Source organism: Pteropus medius, unplaced genomic scaffold, assembly GCF_902729225.1.
Source record: "Pteropus medius unplaced genomic scaffold, Ma_sr-lr_union100, whole genome shotgun sequence".
Classification (NCBI taxonomy): domain Eukaryota; kingdom Metazoa; phylum Chordata; class Mammalia; order Chiroptera; family Pteropodidae; genus Pteropus; species Pteropus medius.
Genome location: NW_024350926.1, coordinates 6,746,267 through 6,761,581, shown reverse-complemented (window position 1 = coordinate 6,761,581; position 15,315 = coordinate 6,746,267). Strand labels below are relative to the sequence as shown.

At 35.9% G+C, this 15,315-nt stretch overlaps 1 protein-coding gene across 7 annotated transcripts in view; it reads left to right on the top strand.

The window, feature by feature from the left end:
* Positions 1–15,315, top strand: part of UBE2W (ubiquitin conjugating enzyme E2 W) — a 48,355-nt gene that overhangs the window by 335 nt on the left and 32,705 nt on the right. For 3 of the 7 annotated variants that reach the window (XM_039841887.1, XM_039841882.1, XM_039841888.1), the window contains exon 2: positions 13,604–13,695. In XM_039841887.1, the coding sequence (XP_039697821.1) occupies positions 13,604–13,695 (92 nt within the window). Of the gene's footprint in view, positions 1–4,908; positions 5,071–5,936; positions 6,006–10,812; positions 10,955–13,603; positions 13,696–15,315 lie in introns of those variants that run through there. The other 4 variants (XM_039841885.1, XM_039841884.1, XM_039841883.1 and 1 more) reach the window with 4 other exon arrangements.

Sequence of the window (15,315 nt, the reverse complement as noted above, 5' to 3'; positions counted from 1 at the left end):
AAGTTGGGGGATAAAGAAGGCTAAGGGGAGGGGAGGGCGAAGTTTGGCGTTGCCTCGGCGGCAGTCGTCTCGGAGTCAGCTCCCGCTCGCACGGACGGCTGCTGCCCGCCCGCCCCCGGGATGCCTTTCCCTTCGCAGTCCCGGGCCAGGCGGAAACAGCTGCTGTCGCCGTCGTCGCCGGGGCAGGGGCGGCCCGGAGAGGGGCTCGGTGTGGAGGAGCACGAAAGGCGTTCCCGGAGAAGGCGGCCGGCTGCAAGGGCCCTTCGCGGCCTCGGCGCGGGCCTCCCATCCCCGGCCTCCCTGACTGCTCGGCCCTTCGCTTCTCCTCCTTTGACTCTCAATCCTTTGCCTCTTGGGTACCTTCCTCTCTCAGCCTCCGCACTCCCAACGAACAGCGGCCCACCGTCCCACTCTCCCCGAATCCGCCCTTAGTCCATAACCATCACTTGCCGCCTAATATGCAGTGTCCCCGAGAGCCAAGTCACCAGCCCCTTTAGACCTCTCGGGATAGCTCGCCCTCAAATCTTTTTTTCCTCCGGTGCCCCACCCTTGCAGTCGCGGTCGGACTACAGCCCTTTGCCCCTTATCTTTAGCGGAACCTTAGTTTGGTAGGAGGTGTTTGTTAACCCGTGTCATAGCTACCTGACTCGGCAATGCGTGGATGTCTGGCTTTCCAACTTAATACAGTCCTTTTTTTCCCCCCGAAATCCAAGGAGTTTGTTTTTTTTTCTGGCAAAGATGGCAACCACAATTGCAGTTTTGTAGACTGACTCCGCGTTATCTATAGCCTGCGTTTAATTTACAGATGAAAAATACTTGTATCAAAGCACTTAGGAAGAGAAGGTAGAACTCTCATTTGGAGTGTCAGCTAGGCGCTTTTTAGAGTTTTAACAGCGTTTCCTCAAAGAAAGAGACCACGTTTTTCTTAGAAGGATTTTGTGCTTTTGTTTCTAGAAGAATAAGCAAGTCTCCGTATCCCCACCTCCGGTTTTTTCCTCCTTTCTAGGAGAGAACAGAGGTTTTCTTTCATCTCTCTCTCTCTCTTTTTTTTTTCCCATCTTTTTCGTGCACATATTTGCTTCATATTTACTTCTGTACTTTTGTGTAATCCCCTTTCAACCTGTTTTCCATACAGTATTCTTTTCACCTTTGCTTCTCCCTCCGGACTTTTCCTGCAGAATTAAAAAAATGTAACATTTCTAGTTGAAAAAATGTCACAAAATGGTGCAGGGAAAAAACCAGAACAATTTCAGGAAACAGTATACTTTACACTAATCTCCCCAGAGACGTTAGGGAAGTTTCGTCATTACATTATACTTTACACTAATCTCCCCAGAGACATTAGGGAAGTTTCGTCATTCGAGGCCAAAAAAGGAACTGTGGAACACTAGTTGAACAGTAGGTGGGCTATATGACCAATTTAAGATTCTTCGTATTAAGATTAAAACTATTTAAGACCAAAGATTAAAATCCACAATATTTGTGATTATATTTCATAAGAAAATTCTGAGGATAACTAATTAGCTGGTTAGATTTAGGCTTCAAGTGTCTGGAAAAGGCAGATTTCAGTTTTTAAAGAGAAAAATGAGTCAGTATGGAACTTAATATTGATAATCTTGAATTTAATATTGGCAATCTTGAATTTTACGTGGCAACCGAAAAAAATACTTACCAGTGTTACACTGCATTTTTCTGTGTCCCAAATACTACCTTTGTCTTACCGCACTTCACTTCTTTCCTTTGTGTCTTCTGATGAGAGGAATGGAAAACTGATGTTCCTCATTTTAATTAAAATCTTTCCTTTTATCTGTGTTTTAAAACGTCTCATACACATTTTCTGGTAATATCTTGAAAAATATTTTAATGTAGATAAATCAAGCTTTTTGAAACACTGTGGTTCTGTGTCTTTGGTGAACAAATTTTTTTCCTGACCATCTTAATAGCAAAGTTTAATTTTCTTAAGAACAATTAAATTATACATAAACTGCAACCAAATTACGACATTTGTTTATTCACTCATCAGTTTTGAGGGTTTTTTTTGAGGGCTCACTGTCAGGTACCCATCTAGGTACGAGGGTTAGAGCAGTGAACAGAAGCATGACTCCTTTCTTTCTGGATATAATAGTCTAGTTGGGGGAAGCAGATAAGAATCAAATATTTAAGTTAATTGTATGTTATATTAGAAGGTGATAGTGCTGTAAAGAAAAAGTGTGGAAGGAGGTTAGGAAAATGGATATTTTTGGGATTTCAGTTAGAGCGATTAGGAAAAAGTGCCATGCATGAACGCTGCTCTGACCATGTTCTTACCTAAAAAGTTTTCAGGTTTCTTTATCCTACTCACACCAGGATAGTACTGCTGCTGAAGAGGTTACTTAAACCATAAGAAAAACTGTAATTTTAAAAAATACATATTATACAAATGTAGGATTTGATTCCTTGGACTGATAAAAATGAAATAAATTTGTCTTTGGGATCAATGACATCAGCTAATGATAGACTTTGAATTTCTTGTTGGAGAATGTGTATTTTAAAGTTGAAGTTGTAACTGCTTTAGTGTACTTTATTAGTGCCTCCCAACCATTTTTTTTCAGGTTGTGGCACATGTAGAAAATAGTTTTTGAATCACACACTAAGGTGGATGAGGCTGTTGGAGGTTGGAAGCACCTGGCTTAGCAGCTCTTTGTGAAAGGTTGGGGGAGATCAGTATTCTGGCACACCTGTAATGTTGGCGGAAGCTCTGCTCTTTAAGATGCAGTTTAAGATTGTCGTTTTCAAGCTTATGTGAGCCCTTTGAGACATTCTTTCCCACTTTTTCTTTTTTTTCTTCCTGGAACAGTCAAAAATCACCAAGTAAGGTTATGGTTAGATTATGTTTTAAGAAAACCATTCTTAGAGAATAGTGGGCTCTTGAGAATAGTGGGCTAGTGTAGCATTATTGGGGTATTCTGTTTTCAGCTAAACCATAAAATTATATTTTGTGTGTTATTTCATTTTCATTTTGTATTTAATCTTTTTTTTTCTTTCCCTATTGGCTCATTTCATTCATAAGAATGTATTATGAAATATTTAACTAATTGGCCTCCTTGGTTTATTTTCTGATTTTAGAATTTAGTTGTTTCATTCAGACTTCTCTCACTTTGCAAGTTTTAAGTATATTTGATATACCTTTCTAATTTGACCATCTAGATTCATTTATTAACTTAAGGTGTGAACTCTCCTTACGTTATCTCTTAAGATCTTAGAAAGTCAGGGCATAATAGTTGATGTTTGTCAACTCTAAAAACTGATGTAATTGAGAAAAATTGGCCCATCGAATTACTCTTGTGGGTTTTCTGTGTTTTCTTCCTTTCTCTTACCTGATTGGGTCTTAGACTATTGACTGTTGATTGGGCTAGCTGGAAGGAGACTGAGATTTAGTAACAAAAGATGGATTATGAATGTGTGCTAATGTTCAGGTGATTTAGAAATAATAAATAATTTTGGATTATTTTCAACTTTGCATTGCTCTTTACTCAAGTAATTGGCTGTAGTGATTGAGAGAAGTGGACTATGGGCTCTTACCAACACTGTTGTAGTCATGTTGCCTTGACAATTAGATTCCATATGACTGTTTGATCTCATAAAGGGTTATGTCATAATCAAAAGTTTAAAAATGGGCTGTCTTGCATCCTGAGGCTTACTGAGCACTGGAAACTTTTAGTATAGCTAGAATTATTGTATTTGAAAGGTTGACTGGATGGATGCTCTGGTTAGGAATAGGGCTGTCAGGGAGCTGTTGGAGCAGGTGCCAGCGGAAAAGGAGAACAGCATACGATAGAATCGAAGGTGCTCTATGTGAATGAGAAACATAAGTAGATAGTAGATTCATATATAGGTGAACAAAAGCAAAGGCATAAAGCTAGGGTAATCATTTTAACTCTCAAAGCAGTCATTGTGCTATTTTTTTGCTATTGATCAATTAACCACTTTGCGAGATGTCTTCTATTTTTTGTCCCAAAGTGTTTGTTTTTATCTTATTTAGCTCTTCTGTTCCTCTGGGCCATAGATTTCATGAGAATAGGAAAAATTGAGAATAAGAAAAAATACTTTCCCTTAAATGTGCTTATAATGATCACAGTAAATGTACATCACTTGGCACTTCAAAAAGCATTTCTAAATAGCAGATTCTGCAACAGTTTAATTCTATTCTGGAGAAATCTGTTAAGCAGTTCTTTAATGGTAAAGTTGAGTACCTGTACAGGAATAATATAAATTTATGTTTATGTATATTCTCTCCAAAATGAGCTCATTTTTTTGATTTCTGTGTTTGTCATACCTTTAATATATTTCATATTCCTTCTCCCTGAATTTTTATTCCAACCCTGTAAAATGCAAACTTTTGGTAAGTAATCACTTATTTGGAAAGTGACTTACCCAGGATTACATAGCAACTGAAGGTGCGATTAGAAACCAAGCTCTGAAATCTATTGATGCCGGAAAGTTGTAGGTAATGAACAAGTTTGGCATAGAGAAATCATTGGGATAATTATTTAACTTTCAGTCAAGAATTAAGCATTTACTGAAATGTAGCTTCTGTTGCTAAGAAAATTAGAGGAAAATATATGCGTTATACTTTACAATATAAAGTTACTTTATGCATCAGATTTTAAAAAGTTTCTTTATATACTTGTGCACTGAGTAAAATAATGACAAATCTTTACTATTCAAAAATAATATTAGCAAGGAGTTTTTAAAGTAGGAGTGAAAATCTTCCTGAAAATAGACTGTGTAATATTTATCTAAGTTGAGCATTTGCTAGATGAATTTTATTGCATTTTTGTATCATTGCTGTCTGCTTTATTATTAATTTTATCAAAAAAGCACTTGTTCATATTTGTCAGATGTTTTAAAATTTTCCTCATTTGATTCTGAGAAACTAATCTCATTTGGTTGCTTTTGTAAAACTTCAGGAAAAAAAGCACTGGATCTTGAATCAAAAGACCTGAATTCAGGTTCTGTTTCACGACTTAACAGCTGTGTTGTACAAAAATCAGTGTGTAGTGGTCAAGACAAAAGCAAATTAACAGAAAGGTAAACATGTATAAAATTGCTTTTCTGATTTTCCTTCCTGAAACCTGTTCTTTCTATAATATTCCCCATGATGGTACCTGGCAACTTAATTCTTTTGTTGGACCAGAGACCTTGGTTTCATTCTACCCCACAGTCATACCATCAGCAAATTCTCTCCAGCTCCACCTGCAAAATATTTCCAGAATCCAACTTTTTCTACTCTTCTGAATTACTCCCTGATATAAATAATCATTTCTCATCTGGATTATATCAACAGCTTCTGCCCTTGTTCCCTTACTGTCTTTCGTGAACTCATTACTTAGATTTCTTTCAAAACAAAAGTCAGTTGTCACTTTACTCACATTTCTTCTGTGGTCTCCCTGTTTTACTCAGAATATAATCCAGAATCCCTATTAGGGCCTAAAAAGCCTTAAGTCATCTATCTTGTGTCATCTGCATCCCCCCACACCCACCCCTGCCTCCACCCCTATCCCCTTAATGGCTTCCTTGCTATTTATTTATGCCTTTGCTTTTATTATTTCCTCTGCTTGGAGTGATTTGCAGATATTTTCTCGTAGTCTGGGAGCTGTGTTTGCACATTCTTGAGGTATCCTTTGGAGCGCAACATTTTTTAATTTTGATGAAGTTCAATTTATCTTTGTTTTTTCTTTTATCATTTGTACTTTGGGTGTCATATCTAAAAAATTATTACCTAATCCAAGATCATGAAGATTTACACTTTACTATACTTGTGCTTTCTTCTGAGAGTGTTATAGTTTTAGATGTTACACTTAGGTCTTTGATTCATTTTGAATTAACTTTTGTATATGGTGTGAGATATTTTTAGTTTTATAGCATTAATATGTCAGCTTGTTTTCTTTTTGAAGTTATATGGGTCCAAGCTGAGAGTCCATCATGTTTGATAGTATCCTGCTGAATTCAAGTTATTTCTCTAGGTGAGTGGAGCTGTTAGCTGTTTTTTCAAATGGGAATTTATGTTGCAGCCCTACTGCTAAAAATAAAATATGATTGTAAGCCTATAAACTGTTAACTGAGAATATTTATGTATTCATACATTGACTTTTACTGTAATAAAATAGGCATATGAACTTTAATTTTTAGACTTAGAAAAACTTTGAGCCATAGGGCATTTTAGAGCTTATGTTGTCCACCCACCATACCTTTTCTTTAAACCATTGCCGCATTTTGTGATTAGAGGGAGTTGATAAAATATAATTTGTTTACTTTTTTACTGCATAAAAGGCAGATATATTGAAAAAATTGAGTATATAGATGTCTTTTAGTATATAGATTTTGATATGAGAAAAACTGTTCCGTTCCTAGGGAGACCAGCTTAAGGGTTCTGGTGGAGAAAACTACATAGCTAGGCGTACAGGTGCCGCGTTTGCTTGGTGTTGCTTAGTAGAACCCTCATAGAAGTCATTTCTTTATAACATTTTGAACAATTTTGATTTGATACTTCTACAGTCCATCTTCATTATTCATGGATTCCGCACTTGTGAATCGGCCTCTCAGCAAACTTTATTTGTAACTCTAAAAATTGATATTTGTGATGCTTTTGTGGTGATCTGTGCAGCAGAGCAGTGAAAAACAAAAAAATGTGAGTTGCTGAATGTTCACGGTCCCAGCCAAGGTCAAACAAGGTCATGCTTTGCCTTGTTTCAGCTGTCATGCTGTCAACAGGTGTCTTTTTCTCTGTCTATTTAGGGCCACTTTTTTTGCACTTCTATGTTTTTGGTGATTTCACTGTTTAAAATGGCCTCAAAGCAGAGTACTGAAGCGCTGTCTAGTGTTTCTAATTGCAAGAAGACTGTGATGTGCCATATGCAAAAAATGTATGTTAGATAACCTTCATTCAGGCCTGTGCTCTTGGCCTTGGATTCAATATTAATGAATCACCAGTCTACCTTAAAGAGTCTTTAAACAGAAACACACAACCACCAACATTACTGATTGAATGTGGCCAAGGGATCGCAGCAGCCTAACCCTATATTTCCCCTAGGAACAGTGTTTTGGAATTTGCTGTGACTTTTTAGAACATAGCTGCTGTGAATATTGGGAATTGACTATTTTAATTTAAATATCAGTCCACCATGGATTTGAAATGTATTGAAGCCATGTTAAAATTGGTAAAATGTGATGTTGTTGCTACCTCCAGGTTCCTTGTTTCTTTTTTCCATTTTCTACTGTAGATCAATACCTTCCCCCAGTTTTTTTGTTTGTTTGTTTTATGTTGGTTTTTTTTTTGGAGTTAGAAAATTCAAGTTAGTGGTTTTCAATTTTGTCATTATACTGGGAATCACCTGGGAATCTTAAAAAAAAAAAAAAACAAACAGAACAAAACTGTCCCCAGTGGCATTTTATTGGTCTGACATGCACCTTGGGTATTGGAATTTTTCTCAGCTCCTAGGTAATTCTACTGTGTAGCCCAACTTGAGAGCTCACCTTCACTACAAGGGGGAGATTCAGGTGTGCACATTATGTAAGTCGATAAGATGTAATACCGCTCTTTGTACCAGATTTAGAATTCAGGAGATGTAGACATACCAAAGTGGATACCTCTGAAGAGGTCTTTAAGAACCAAATTTGAGACTATGAAAATGTTTATATTTATGTTCCTGGCTGTCTCCATAATTACATTTCTTTCGGAGAACATCCATTTCTTGTACGAATGTTGACTGCCTTATCAGTTTTAGTGAAATCTCTTGTTTCATGGCTCTTTTACACGAAGAAAGTATCTGCCACGAGAGTTCTTTATGCCGGAGGCTTAAAGAACAAACTACATTAAGATATGGCTGCTGGGTGGTTCTCTAGGCTCAGTTATTAGCTGACTCTCTATGCCAGTTGTGTACCTAGACAAACTTAAAACTTTTATATCATGAATCTTTGGAATAAAAGCTACCATCAGGAAATGGATATGAATAATTAACAACTCTGAGATTTCTGTTGTCCTCTTTGTTTTAGGAGCCTTGTATTAAAATATGAATAGCCCTTGTTTTTAGTCTCTTGGCCTTCCGTAGAATCATCGTTGCTAGCCCTGCATCTCCCTTTTCTAAGGCCTATGCTGAACTTTTTTCAGTCCATTAAAATCCCTGAGAGTTAGGTTGTTTATTATGATTCTGGGTCCTCTGCTTTGCTTGTCCTTAGGTTGAAGTGGACATTACTGCAAATGTGCAATCTGTCAGTATCCTTTACTTGCTAGGAACACTTAGCAACACTTTTCAGTCACTTTTTATATTGAAATTCTATTTTGAATTCTGGCTAGTTTTGACAGCTCCCCCATCTTTTCATTGTTCCTGGGATATTTAAAAAAATCCTATCTAGCAGGTTAGTTAGCCCTTCCACTCTTTGTACTTTCTGAATTCATATTTTACTCAAAATCCACTTCATTTCTTTCCAACTTTATACCTGAGATCATGAGTCCACCATAGCCTTAGTCCTGAAAGCTGTACGCATTTTTTCTTAACCTTGTATGCCCTCAGCATGTTTTACCTCTTTCATAGGATTGGGTGAAAAAAGGAAAGGGATTTAGATATACAGATTGCCAGATATAAAGACAGGGGAACGTACAGTACAGCATAGGAAATACAGTCAATAATATTGTAATAAACTGTATGGTGTCAGGTGAGTACTAGACTTATCAGGATGATCTCTTCCTAAGTTATATAGATGTCTAATCACTATGCTGTACACATGCTATTGTCAACTGTAATTGAAAATTTTTTTTTTAGTTTTTAAAAATGATAGCCATTAGTCTAATTTCTATATCTTTGTAAGTAATCTATGTTTTCTCTCTAGTTTTAGAGTGAGCACTGTTTTAGTTGGTGTTCTGTACTTTCACAGTGATGTGTTTAAGTTTGGAATTCTTTTTATTTGTGCTTTTTGGAATTCATCGGGCTTTTGGATGTGAGGATTGATGTCTTCAGCAATTCTGGGACGTTCTCAAGCATTCTCTCTTTAAATGTTGCCTCTCATTCCCTTTTGTGTTCTCTCTGTCTTATTTTCATCTCTGTTTCTCTGTTATATCTTGGGTAAATTCTTCAGATCATCTTCCTAGGTACTAATGATCTCTTCACCTATGTTTAATCTGCTGATTATCATTGAATTTTTAGAAAAGTATTATTTAGATATATATGCCATACAGTTCCCCCATTTAAAGTGTAAATCAGGTGTGCAGTAATCCCAGAAATATTAGAATATTTTCATCATCCCCAGAAGAAACCTTGTGCCCGTAAACATGCTTTCTCCATCACTGCTCTCCTCATTCCCCTCATCCCCTGGCAGATACCAGTCTACTTTCTGTATCTCTAGATTTGCCTCTTCTGGACATTTCATTTATATGGTATCATATGTGTCATGCTTTGTGACTCACTTCTTTCACTTAATGTTTTTGAGGTCCATCCGTGTTGCAGCATATATTAGTACCTCATTCTTTTTTATGGCCAAATGACTTTCTGTTTTATAGATATAACACATCTTGTTTACCCATTCATCAGTTAATGGCTATTTGGGTTGCTTCCACAGTTTGGCTGTTGTGAATAACGGTGCTGTGAACATTTGTGGACATGTTTTTATGTGGACATGTTTTTATTATCCATTGATCCCTTAAATCTGTCTTTTAATTATGCAAGAAATACACTTCTACTTGCTTGTAAAAGACTTGTAACATAAAAGTATGTAATGCAAATAGGGCTGTGCTCTTTCTCCCCCTCCACCGCTAGGAGGGGACTGCTGTGAATAGTTGGCTGTGTCCTGGTCTCCTTCCTTACATAATGCTTGTAAATAAATCTCTTGCTTTCATTTGAACATAAAGGGAATATATATATATATATATTCCCTTTATGTTCAAATGAAATTGAGGCTTTTTCTTCATTTCAGTATGTTTTGAGTTCTTTTGTCAGTATACAGAGATTCACGTAATTCTTAATGGCTGCGATAGTTTTATTTTCCTATGCCATAATTTGTGTAACTTACCCGTTGATAGACACATATTTTGTTTCTGAATTTTTCTCTTGCAAATAGTGGACCAGTCAATATCTCTATTAATTTTTTAAAAACCATTTACTGAGGCAAAAAACTGTTATGCCCCAGACCCAGTTTCGAATGTTATGAATACAAAGATAAATAGACCATAATTTCCTCCTAGAGTTACTCTTAGTTATATAAATGCGACAAGAACATAAAGTGAATTAATTGAGGATCTGGTGTTTTTCCAGCTAGGAAAGATAGATTTTTGTCACATCAGGCATTGAATGCTGTCGTCTTCTGAATAATTTCTCTTTTGGTCCTTATTCATTTTTTATGTATCTTCCTAGAATCTGAAAAGTGAAATTGTTACCTCAAAGAATAGAACTTGTATTCCTGCAGGGTTTCTGTTTGCTTCTCTCAGTTGCCTGGGGCATTACTTCATGGACTACTTTTGATTCAATTCTTGCCTAAGATTCTCAGGTAGCAAGAATTCAGGCTGCAAATCCAGTAGGTGTCCACTTGAGGTTATGACATTTCACGGAGAGTTTTTTCTCCCTTCTACCCATTTGCTAAGTTAAAAACTGGCAGATTTCATTGTTCTTTCCTTTTACGTCCTTACCTTGTTCACCCTTACACTGAGGGGTCATAGTTTTATTTTATGTAGGTCTTCTGTTAGATTCTTCACTTTTTGGTCTTTCTCTTTTTTCGTTTGGTAGGAACCCCCAAGGTGAAGTTTCAGAGTTCCTGCATTCACTTTATTTTTGTTTTCTCTAGAATTACTTAAAGTATCTACTCTGCCCTTGTGCTGCAAATGAAATTCCGTTCAGTCTTTGAAACACATTCTTCCTTTGGCTTCAGTATACCACAGTCCTGGTTGTTCTCCTTTGTGACCACTCTTTCCTTCCACTGAAAACAGGTAGAAATTATTTACGTATTTGTCTTTCTTTTTAGGTTATAGGCTCTTTAAAAATAAGAATCTTTTAGTCTTGTCACTTTTTGCATCCCAGCCTGATTGTTGAAGATGTTCGTTTAAAATAAGAATGAATACCTCCATTTGTCGAAGGCTTTCCATTTTCTAAAAGGGGGATAAGTTTCAAAAAGTAACTGTTAGGAATTAAGGTTTGTAGAAGTACTTAGAATTCAGCAGGAAAGAAAATGTTTCCTACTGTATCGGTATTTTAAACTAAAATTTCATGGTCTAGCATTTCACCCTGAAGAGAAATGGCTTTTGTTATAATTGTTTCTTAATATTGTTGGGAGGAAATAGTGGTTATTTGTTAGTGTCATGATGTTAATGTGTATGGGATTCTTTTTTTTCTATTATGCACCCTTATTGTTAACCTTCCATCTTTAGTTGGTTGTTAGATGAAATTGGAGAAAACATTGTTAGCTATTTTATGTACTGTTACGTTAGCCGCTATTGTCATATATCTCTACATTTTTAATGTTTTTTCCCTCTCTCACTGATATTTCTCCCGATGCTTAGTAAAGATTTCTACTCTTTAGAATAGTTCCTCAAACTGTCAGTTTGAGATAAAACTTAAGATGGAAGACCTAACTCCCTGTCACCTTAACTTGCTCCATCTTTCATCTCATTTTAAAGTACCATATACTTATTTGTTTTGTTATTATTTATTGACCATCTCTTCCTCCACTAGAATTTAATCTTTACGGGGCCACAAATCTTGTCACTTTGTTCCTTGTTGTATTGTTACTATTAGTACCTAAGAGGGATATATTCTGATTTTGATTTATAACCACAAGAGTATAAATTTTTTGTGTCTTGCTTTCAATATACATTAGTGTGAGATAATACTTATAGAAATGTATTAGTTGAGGCGCTGAACTGGTTTGTATATGAATGACCTTTTAGGATGCTATTTAAAATACTTATTTTATTTTTTACTGGGAGCATTTCATTTGATACAATTGGTAGTCAGCAACTTAAACAGTAATGTTCATGATAAAACAGCCATCTAAATACTTTTTTATACAATCATCCCTATCATCCTTAGCTGTCCGAAAAAGCAAAAAACTGATATGTAAGCATGGGCATTGGTGAAAATGATCAGGAGCCAGAAAAGCAAAGCTCACATCATTGGGATAAAACTCCATGGTTTAGCACTGTGCTTCACAAATTGTGATCTGTGGATGAGGTTTTGAGTCATATGCTTTTATTTTACGAGGACTTGGAGAAATAGTTCCTAATTTCTTTAGTTACAGTGAGGCAATATATAATATAGTTTAAGAGCACGTGAAGCAATAAATGTTAGCAGTATTAATGCCAGCACTGAAGATGAGTTGTGATTTGTTACACCAAAATGATGTGATATATTCGCCAAAATAAATAAACCCTTTTGCTGGGTAATGAGAGTTGGGGTTAGAACGTGGGGGGTCAGAAATTGCAAGAAGTTGATACCTTATTTTCATTGTTACTAGCAATTATAATACTGCAAGATCTGTGGAAAAGTTTTCATTCTTGGCAACTTAAAGAACCATTTATTAAAGTTATATTAGTGATTCTCTAATCACTAATCTGTAGTGGTGTTTGAGAAGAGTTTTCTAATCTGTAGTGGTGTTTGATGATGTTAAGCCTATTTAAAAGTGTTGTAAACTGAAATGATCTGGAAACATTGCTGTGTTTATAGTAAAGTTTCATTGTCCAGAAAAAGCAGAAACTAGCTTTTAAGCAGTGAATTCTTGAGTTCTGAGCAGATAATTCCATGCTTGTCTAATCCAAAAAAAGATGCACATTAAGAATCTTTATAATGTTGCTTGCAATTCTAATTAAACATTGGTTATTTGGTTTTTAAACCCATAAATTGTTGGCTGCTGTGGTTTTTGTTTTGTCCTGAAAAAGTATGTCTCCACTAATGATGATAATAAGAGAAAAGTTGAACAATAAAAGCTGTATAAACAAGATTGCAAAATACACATCCTTTTGGGGGCATCTAGTATGTGGAAAAGTAAGTTTACATATCTCAGGCCCTGATATGTTATATTCTGGTGCCGAAATATTAAATCGTGTGCAGATGATACTATTTAAGAAAACAGAAATATGAGCTATAAATTGTAAACTAAAATTATTTAGAACTTTTTCAAAATACTTTTGCATGACAGGTTGGTTACTTGTGTAGTTCCTCTGGAACACTTGTCTGTCTGAAATGACACATTCTTTAAGGATTATGGAGGAATATGGTTTTTATAATTGACAAGGCAGTAAAGGAAGCACTGCTAAAACTTTAAGCACTTACAACCTAGGCTGAGATCTTATAAACCTCAGTGGAGTGGCTATGAAGTTCTTGAGGTAGCTGGCTGCTCTTTATAACCACTCTACAGTGTCAGTGTTTACAAATACATTTAGAAATATTTTAACAATAGATTGTGATTTATAGGACAGGCAATTAAAAATTTGAGAGTTAGGCTTATATAGAAGTAAGGGGTTTGTAAAGGAAAATGTGGGAGCATTTGAAGGAAATTTAATCAAGGCTTTCCGACTGTATAACTAGTAGGATATATTATGTCATAACCAAAAAAAAAAATGCAAATTTTTTTGATATTCTAGAAACGACTGCAGAAAGAACTGTTGGCTTTGCAAAATGACCCACCTCCTGGGATGACTTTAAATGAAAAGAGTGTTCAAAATTCAATTACACAGTAAGTATTTAATTTTTAAAGTGCTTATTTGTTTCTTTTATTATTAATGTTTGAATATATACTCATTTTTTTAAATGCAGAATTTTGTATTCATCACATTCTCTTCTAGTAAGAGGTAAATACAGTAAGCAGAGCTTATTCTGTGCATGAAAAAGTGAAGAGTGGAAGGAGGACACAGGCATTCTAATTCAGATCCTTCTTTGGGAGTGGAGCAGAAGTCTCTTTCCAGCTAGGACACCAAAAGAGCAGAGAGATGCAGGTGTCCCCTCTCTTAAAAAAGGAGCTTTTAAATGAGCGTGAAGTGTTTTCAAGAGTATCATACTAAGGTCTTAACAACACAGTATGATCTATTCTTATCACTTCTTTGATTTACTAATCCCGTTAGACAGGGTAAATGTTTTGAAATAGGGCGGAAATTTAAAATAATTGACCCTTGTAAAAAATCTCCAAAAGCATAAAAAGAATAGGAACCAACAAGATGAAAGTTTACTGTAGACCAACTTGTAGCACAAATAGGACAATTCAAATATTTAGTGATTTTTCTAGGTCCAGAGAGCAAAAGTGACCAAAATTCACACAACCTCTTTTCAGAAGAAACAGTTTTGGTTACTTTTGACTTTGCCATTTGAGTTAGTACTTGACAGGAGTCAAGTTTTAAGCATAGATATATTGATGTTTGGATGGATATATTAATGTTTGAAAATATAGTACACATCTCCAGCTCTGTAGCAGTCTCTTTAAACATTGCTGGTTCTCAATTGAGCATTTTTATTTTTAGCTCCACTGCAAAATTGAGTAGAAGGTATAGAGATTTCCCATATACTCGCTGCTCCCACACGCACACAGCCTCCTCCATTACCAGCATCCCCCACCAGAGTGGGACATTTGTGGCAATTGGTGAACCTACATTGACACATCATAATCACCTGAAGTCTGTAGTTTGCATTAGGGTTCACTACTGATGTTGCATATTCTGTGTATTCGTACACATGTATAATAACATTTTCTGTCATTACAGTATCATACAGAGTATTTTCACTGCCATAAAAATCCTCTGTGCTCCACCTGTTCATCTTTCTCTCCCTGCCCCAACCACTGGTCCTTTTACTGTCTCCATAGTTTTCCCTTTTCCAGAATGTCACATAGTTGGAATTGTATGGTATGTAGCCCTTTTAGATTGACTTCTTTCACTTAGTAATATGCATTTAAGGTTCTTCCATGTCTTTTCTTGGCTCTCAATTGATTTTTCATTTATATCAGAATTTAAAAATGGAGCACACATTTAGAGTGTTATTTGTTCTATACAATTAAACAAGTGACCTGTTTTTGTTCAGTATAATAAAACAGCAAGCCCTGTTTAATTATAAAATAAGAGAGGAAAGAGCCCTGTAGGCTTTTTCCTCTCTTTCTTTGTTAACCTACCTCAGAATATTCTGTAACAGCTAGCCCTACAGTTTTCAAGGAAATTGGTAATTGTTGCTCCCTCTTTCAACCTTTACTTTTTAGGGATTCAGGGAGAACCATACAGCACAGTGATTTATAAACTGTTAAAGGAATTTTTTACATTTTTACAAATAAGTAGTGATACCACAAATAATAACTCCCTAAACAGCATTATCT